The following is an 8273-nucleotide window of genomic DNA, read 5'->3' as shown; positions in this document are numbered from 1 at the left end:
GTTTAAACATTCATGTAAGAAAAATCACACTCCGCTCGTCGTCACTTATTTGAGCCTTGATTAACACTTTTCATGCCAAACGCAGAAACAAATGAGAATGATTTGTAAGCTGAACACACACAAAAACATCCACAAATCCCCTCTGAGAGGCTTCCATTCACAAGTTGTAAGTGAATTCCATGTTTTCTTCATATGTTCAAAGAGGGGCAAAAGTTGAGGACAATAAATTCTGAGAGAGATGATGATGAAATGATGGTGTAACCCTTACTAACGTGCCATACGTGCACTTGGCATGCAGCATTGACTTTTCTGACTTCTCCACTCGTACACAATATTCAGACAATGAATTTGGGTATCGGTTGATGGACAACCTTGTCTCGCTGTAGAAAACTGAGTAAACACCTGAAATATATTTGAAGTTCAGTTTGATCCCGAGTTGTTTATGTCGTTATGTTTTGTTTTAACAACTTGGAAAATTTTGATTATCTTGATTATCTTGCAGTAAGACACTATGTCCATTGGACTGTCTAAAACAAGGGGGAGAATTACACGTATTTTGCTGCGTAATTAACTCATTTTACATCTTTTCCTAAATGATGATAAAGGAAATCGTATTTAATGGTGGGGACAACAGGAAAATGCAGCAGTGCTGTCACAAGCAGCACCTTGGACTTCTCTCATGATGCGCAAACAGGAAGCCCTCGGTGGACCAATTAATACAGACAGAGAGAGCAGTCAGCGATTTCCTGGGAGACCCTCCGACTTCACCAGCCACTACTGTTTCAATCTGGTCTCCATTACGACCACATTTATCTAGATTGCATCAGGTTGTCTTTCTACAAAACTCTCAAAGCTCCACTCATGATCGCTATCACACAGTGGACATTTTGCTGAATAGCTCCTGTGTAACAGGGCTGTCCCTTTGAATGACTCAGATTAACACAGATGGACTTGTGTGTGTTAGAGTCCTACACAGACAGTTTCACTCAAATTCATTATAATCTACAGGTACAGAGTTTCTGTATATGAACTCTATTCAGAAGACATGTTTCACTTGTGTGTAGAAACATCTTCTCTGTACTGGATAATGTGATTACGTGCAGTCAATTAAGGTTAGATGTTTCTCGATTTTCACTCAATACACAGACATGCTGCTCAGTGGACAAATCTATTAGAGGCTAGATGCTAGTGTCCCATCAATATGCAAATTCAGCAGAACTGGAAATAAGCCCATTGGTTTTGGCAAAATGATAATGTCACAGACATGCAACTCAGCAAATGAGATGGAGGAATGGTTGGACAGGGAGGGGTGCAGACACAGAGGTGAGGTGGAAGGAAAACAGTAGGTACAGAGAAAGAGAGAGAGAGAGAGAGAGATGCAAATCCCATGGCAACAGCAACCAGAAAACAAGTCTAAAATAGGGGGCAGTGTCCGCTATTGCTATAGCAACAGGAGAACAGCACATTCACTCAGCTTCGGGATTTGCTGAAAGGAGAAAAACAAAGCTTTATTCCTCACATAATTGTTATTGACAGTCATTACTAGTAAATTAATTTGGTTCTGCCAGCTGTGTCTCACTGAATTAGGCACAAAAATAAGGATTCTCAGTGTGCATTAGGATAACAGTCAATGACACGGAATGAATGTTTTTTTTTTTTTTTTTTTTTTTACCACCATTCACTGACTCACTGTCATTTAATCACACAATGCCCTTGTGAAGTTGATATCCATACAAACTGACAACTATTGATTCAATAGGTCAAAAAATAGGACTGAAATCTTAATTTGACATAATTACAATAGAGTGACTGCAAAAATAATGCTAGACTGAATGCCAGGGATGACAACAATAGACTCCTATTATACAGTATACAGCCCGTGTAGTTTGCTCAACCTTGTAATAAATCAGAGACTATTTCTCAAAAGACGTGATTAACCCCTGCTGTTCTGATGAGATTATATGAATGAGCTCTGTTAAATTGTAACACAACATGTCAGAGCCTCTCTCAGATTTCAAAACTGCAGCACTGATCTCCACACCCGGTTTGTTTACCTGAAACATGTGCACAGTCTGCACTGCAGGAAAAAAAAGATAACACAGTGATGCTTTGCCTTGCCTACCATCAACCAATCAAATTTTACATGTACCCGAATCCAACCAATGACAGCACGGCAGACTGAGCACGCGCAGCCAATCGCTCTGAGCATGGACCACTGATGCAACGGAGATGCAACAGACTTCTACTGAACAACAAAGTACGCTGTGAATCAAATAGTCCCCCCCACCACCAAAACAATACCATGCCTCATTGTAAAGTACAGTCTCTCAACTGTAGTGGTGTGTGTTTGAGAGCCGTGTTCACGTAAATCAAGCCTCTCAGCAGGTCATGGACGATAGTTTCACGGGACGGTGTACGCCCCGTCGAGCTCTGAAACTAACGGCCCTGCCCCGTCTCCCTAGGCAACAGAATAAGAAAAATAAAAATGACAAGGTGGAACGCGTTACAGTAACGTGATTACTTTTAGGATTACTACAGATATATTACTTGTTTTTTGCCCCTCGCTTCTTAACTTCGTTGTTCCATTGACTAATTGACATTGAACTGGTCGTGTGTCATTTGTTTAATGCATTAAAAAATCATGTTGCCGCTCTTTATGTTTTTAAAATAAGTTTCCTGTTTACTCAACACGAGCAACGTGTTTTAATTTAAGTGTAACCATAATGCTGTAGCTATATTATAGCAGTAAGTCAAGAAATTACAACTATCGTGACACAAAACATTAAGCGATGCTATTACTTTAGAAACAATCACGAAGGGGTAGCCAACTCACTACTTGTGTTCCAGAGCCCAGCAGTGAGTTTGTGGGACGACCTTCGGTGAGACGCGGAGGGAGGGGGCGGAGGGATCTACACCGAGCGGCACGGTTTGTCCTGGTGACGCAGTCGGTTGCTAGGTGTGAATGAACTGACGCTTTCTCACAATTAAGCTGCTCCTCAGTTTACAGGTCGACCACAACAAAGCAACAACTCGTTCTTTTGCGCTGTCTCCGGATATTCCGAGCTAAAACATGGCTCTTTAAACTCTTGAAGCCGTTGGACCCGAAAAGAAGTCGTGCTTTGCTTTAGCAACGCACCCCCAAGTGCTCTACATTTTTTCTGCAAGAATGGAGTAAGTCATTGTTACAGTTATCACTTTGTTGTGTCTGCTTGTGTGCCACAAGTTGCGGAGTGGTCTGTTCTTTGCCTTGTTTCTTTGCCTTACCCTATCTCTTCTATTTTAATTTCTTCACGTCTTCCTAAATATTTAATGCTTATTTGATGGTGTTCCTTTCAGAGTGTAGACTGTCTTGGTTGCATTAATAACAGTGTGTGGCAGGGTTAATGTAGAACAGCAGTGCTTCTATGTGATGGTAACTTACATTTAACATAAATGTAACTTTCAGTCTATGTACTGTGAAGTGGAGACACTGTATTACATTTCTGTCACTTTGAGTTTTAAGATTTGCAAGGTTTTCACAACATTGTCACCTAAACTGCTAAACGGCTTAAGTGAGATTAAAGGGAACATGAGATTGGAAGCAGCTGATCTGTATTAATCCGATTTAACATCAGGGTGTCTCTCACTTAGAGAGAGGTAGTTACTCTGGTGCCTCTTGTCAACAGTTGGGCCCTTGACGGCGTCACTGGGTCCCACGTGTTTTGAGGACGCCAAGTGCATTTTGCTTTGGGGCAGTATCAGGCCCAGAGGACACAGCTCTCACCTCTGTATCATGGACTGCCAATTCTGACTGTTTTTTTTTTCTTGTTTGTTTGTTTGTTTGCTTTTAATTAGTCATTCTCAATTTTTACTTTTTCTTTCTTTCTTTTTTTTGTGTGTGCATGTTTTAGAAAATTAATTTGCTTCCAGGTGATTTCTTCTTCTTCTGTAACATCTTCATCAAAAAACAGACTGAGTCACGTCGAGAAAGTTGCTGAGAGCAGCAGGAGTGATATTCCTGGTTCTGTTGGCCGACTGAATGAGTTGGATCTTTTGAGCTGCTCACTTCTCTGAATGCTGTGTTCTGTTTACCCTCTAGGTTTCATTATGCTCACCCAGCCCTGCTCTCTGTGGCCCATCTGTCAGACCCTGCTTGCTCTCAGCATATGCTTGGACTTGGACTGAATCAAAGCACCAACAGACAAAATGATGGCAACATCAGCTCCTGTTTGGAAGACTCTTCGTGTCTGCCCGGCAGACCCCCTCGCTCTCTCTCACCCACAGGCTAACCACAGCCAATCACAGGGGTGCAGGGGGGAGGTGTCAGAGGAGAGTCAGCACTTAATTGGTGAGTTGCAGCGAGTACGCTTTTTTATATTTTTCCCCATTTCAGGTGGGCTCGGCACTGCAGCACATTCGTCCTTCTTGAACAGTAAGTAATAAACTTGCTTCGTCTGTACTGATATGCTGCAACTTTATTTGGAAAAAATCTTGCTTTGCATTTACTGTTGTCAGTTAGATTATGCTTCTAGAAAACTGCTACGTGTACTGTTGGATGACTGATATTTTTATATTTGCATGAACGTTATTTTTTTTATGCTGTGATATCTTCCTGCACCAGACAGCTTGTAACGATTGCAATTTTTTTACTCTCCTCAATAGGTGATGGTCTCACTGACTGGATGACGGAAGAAGTGGATTTCTCCTCGTACCTCCCAAACCCCCCTTCCCCTCCCTCCTCCACCAATGCCTCCCTTCCCCCTTCACCCCTTCAGAATGATATCCAGGTGCCCTCTGACTTGGAGGTCATGACCTCCCTGCTGCAAGAGGAACTTGCCCAACTAGAGGACTACTTCCTGTCTGAGCCAGTGCCGGAGAAAGGGCCGAGGCTGGGAAAATGTGACAGGGGTCCACTGCCGGCGGGTCCTCAGCCGTTCAGTCAGCTGCCATACGCATCATACTCTACATCCAACCAATCGGAATCCAGCCCACTCCTTGTTACCCTGGCAACCGGAGAACTGGACCTGCTGAGTATCTGTGGTGGGCCCATTGGGCGATCCAAAATTCCAAGACACGCCCCGTACAGCTGCAGTCGCCCCAGTGGGTGTGGTAGGAAAAGAGTTCCTGATGGTGTGAGGTTCAGTGAAGGCTATGATAACAGTTTGTTGAGTTCCAAAGGAAGCAACTCAGGTAACTCAGCAGTGACCCTGACAGGTAATTACAGCTGTGTAGAAGACGAGCAGCTGGTGGGAAAAAGCTACTGTCTTGGTAGCGCAGTTGATGTCCGAAGATGTGCCACTCTACCCAAAGAAGAGAAAAATTGCTGTTTCAGTCAAGATGTTATAGGTGGTGCAAAGGTTGTTGGTGGAGGATTTGGCTTTGGCGGATCACTTGATGTCCCACACAAGAAAGAGGATTTGTTGATGTATAGCATGAGGGAGGTCAACGGAAGCACTGGTAACAGCGAGGTGCTCAACAGTATCAAAACTAGTGTGGAGGTGACAAAAGCCACCGTTTCTTGGAAATCTGAGAGCAGCGAAGGTTGTTATCTTCCAACAACGCAGCAGCCTGAGGCCTATCATAGCTTCTTAGGCAACATCAACGAACAGGTCAAAACAGAGAGTCTACAGTTAGGGCAACATGATCTACACTGTAATTTCCTTGAGGATCAGGGCCCAGAGTGTCTTTTGATGGCTAGGGAGAGTCTGAACTTGGAGTCCTCAGGGCACAGACAAGCATGCAGGCTGAAAGAAGACCACTGTGCTGTGAAATACGAAGTGGACATCATTCCAGTCGAAGGCGGAGAACGCAAACAGAAGAAGAGAGATCAGAACAAAACTGCCGCTCACAGGCAAGTTTTAGTTTCTGTTTGATGAAATGTAAGTTTTGACATGATTTCACAGGTAAAAACGGTCATTGATTCTTTCTTTTTGCTCAATGCAGGTACCGCCAGCGAAAAAGGGCGGAGCTTGATTCTTTGGAGGAGCAATTGCATTGCCTTGAAGGGAGGAACCGGGAGCTCCGGGACAAAGCAGAGTCCGTAGAACGTGAAATCCAGTATGTTAAAGACCTGCTGATCGAAGTTTACAAGGCCCGTAGCCAAAGGCTGAAGCAGGACACAACAGCATAACACCAAGTTCCTGCAAGTACATTTAAAGCGGGTGTGACAGGGAAAATGTGGAGCTTTTTTGTGTCTTTAAGATTGTTCAAAATTGAATATTTAAAATTTTTTTCATGGCGGGAGGGGTAAATGCATGCTTTGCTGATGTGAATTATTGTTTCCATTTTAAATCAACACTATCCAATGCTTCCACTGCTTTCGCACTCTAATCACTTGAGCCTGCACTGTGGCATTGCAATGCTTTAAATGACAATCATTTTTAATAGGTCGCGCTCTGCGTGAATCTACAAATTGAAATAGGGTTATCGCTGAAGGAGTAATGTTATTCATTATGCAGGTTTAAGATTTTTAATAGCCTTACATTGGAATTGATGTCAGCAATAGAACTTAATGTTTTTTCTTTCAATTTTCAACTTTTATTTGCAATTACTGTATCACCCTCTTCAGTAGCAGAAGTCAAATATGTTGTTGGTGTCAACTGCTTCATTTCATTTTGAGCACGTCTTTCAAACCAAATGTTTTTCTAGAATTATTTCATGCCGCCCTCGGACAGCAAATTACGTTTCAATGTCGATTAATTTATTAGAATATTAGCATTGTGGTTGAAAATGTATTGACTTTTACAATTGTGGAGAGAACCGCTGACATACAGAACAGGAAAAAACATACCCTTAGCAAAAATATACCATTTTTATCATTTTAATATTGTTACAATTTTTTTGACAAAGCATTTGATTAACTTTAGGTCTAAATATTCAGTAGTCAATGGGATTTGTACCTTTTTCCCTCCTTTTTTTCTTTGGTGAAGATCACTCATCTACATTTTACCCTGCTTTGTCAGAGATGTTACTTTGTCTGTTTCATTTATTTTTCTGATATTTGCATTAAATGTGAGAAGTCTGTTCTTTCTAGCAGTGGTTGCAAATATTGTCCAAATTCTGTGACCAAAAGCGAACTAATTTAATACTTTAACTGTTTTCAAGGTTGAAACTGACATTGTATTGTGTTTGTGACAATTTGTCAAATGTTCTTCTCTTGCATATTGCAAATTATACAATCTGTTTTGCAGCTCAGGATATGCAATTTATCCTACAATCCTACAAAATGCAAGTAGATAATTCATGGCAGGAGATTTACAGACTGTACATGGTAAAGATTTCACTGACATACAGGTTTTCCTAATGTTTTCCATATGTACAAATATTGTAACTAGTGGAGTTTTAGCAGTCTCCTTCTGCATGTTTTTCCATAAATGTACACTCTCTCTCTCTCTCTCTCTCTCTCTGGAATAGCAAATTTAGGATTTCAGAAATCGGGGATCCTTTCTCTAAACTGCTTGTTAAGGCAATAAGTTTTATAGGCCTCTGGCTGATCTGCACTAATTTGTAACAACTTTTGTATATTCAGGGAGTGGAGTGTTAGCCTTTCCTTTGTAGAAAATTAACTTTAAAAAAAATCTCATTAGACTATTTGTTAAGGCTTTTGCAGTGTTAGCTTTGGTGTAAGAGGATACTGTTTAAATTATTTTCCAGTTCTTAACCACTTATGTTAAACATGCCTATACCGAGGATAGATTTTTTTCTATGCATATTTATTTTATGACAATCTCGAAACTGAGCGCTGACTTATCAACATTTATTTATATTGTTTATTTAGTTCTTGGCAAGAAATTCTTGTCACATTGTTCGACCCCCCACCCCCCCTGCGGTGTACTATCAACTCCGATTGTTGAAACCAAAAATGTGTAATGACAGCCTAATTTAAAAGCACATTATAAGGATTTGTATCGTCTAGTTCATTTAACCAACCATAGATGCATATTTCCTTTGTATGTCGTCAACTTTTTTTTTTTTTTAATCTCAAAATAAAATGTCATCAACTCAGTCCGATGTGTTTCCTCAGACTTTTTCTCTCCGAGCCGGGCCATCCACCAGAGATGATTTTTGCTTGCACCGACTATTACAATCTGTTACAATCAGAGTATACAATCAGCTGCTTACCGAGAATGAAAACTATTTTAAGAAGTCATAAATTCATTTTCCCCTGCAGGGCCCGATGGACACCGACAAACGCTTTTTGATCCGAGCCCGTGGGCCTGGACACTTCCCACACAGAGAGAAATGAAATGAAAACATTTATTGTTTTCATCACTAACGGGTCGTTTTTATTCAGT

The 8273-nt window shown here is 41.2% G+C and overlaps 1 protein-coding gene across 1 annotated transcript; it reads left to right on the top strand.

The window, feature by feature from the left end:
* Nucleotides 1–2905: 2905 nt before the first annotated feature.
* atf5a (activating transcription factor 5a) lies at nucleotides 2906–7978 on the top strand. Its single transcript, XM_018692629.1, has 4 exons — nucleotides 2906–3171; nucleotides 4079–4327; nucleotides 4642–5830; nucleotides 5923–7978. Exons 2-4 carry the CDS (start codon nucleotides 4186–4188, stop codon nucleotides 6107–6109), a joined length of 1518 nt encoding a protein of 505 aa, XP_018548145.1. The 5' UTR covers nucleotides 2906–3171; nucleotides 4079–4185; the 3' UTR covers nucleotides 6110–7978.
* The last annotated feature ends 295 nt before the right edge of the window (nucleotides 7979–8273 follow it).

This window comes from Lates calcarifer, linkage group LG20, assembly GCF_001640805.2.
Source record: "Lates calcarifer isolate ASB-BC8 linkage group LG20, TLL_Latcal_v3, whole genome shotgun sequence".
Classification (NCBI taxonomy): Eukaryota; Metazoa; Chordata; class Actinopteri; family Centropomidae; genus Lates; species Lates calcarifer.
Note: the sequence above shows the minus strand (reverse complement) of the source record. Positions and strands in the feature narration are given on the sequence as shown.

Coding starts and splice junctions, on each gene's coding strand:
- atf5a (XM_018692629.1), top strand. CDS start 4,186: ATGATGGCAACATCAGCTCCTGTTTGGAAGACTCTTCGTGTCTGCCCG. Junction 4,328..4,641: donor GGAGAGTCAGCACTTAATTG/GTGAGTTGCAGC, acceptor TCTCCTCAATAG/GTGATGGTCTCACTGACTGG. Junction 5,831..5,922: donor AACAAAACTGCCGCTCACAG/GCAAGTTTTAGT, acceptor TGCTCAATGCAG/GTACCGCCAGCGAAAAAGGG.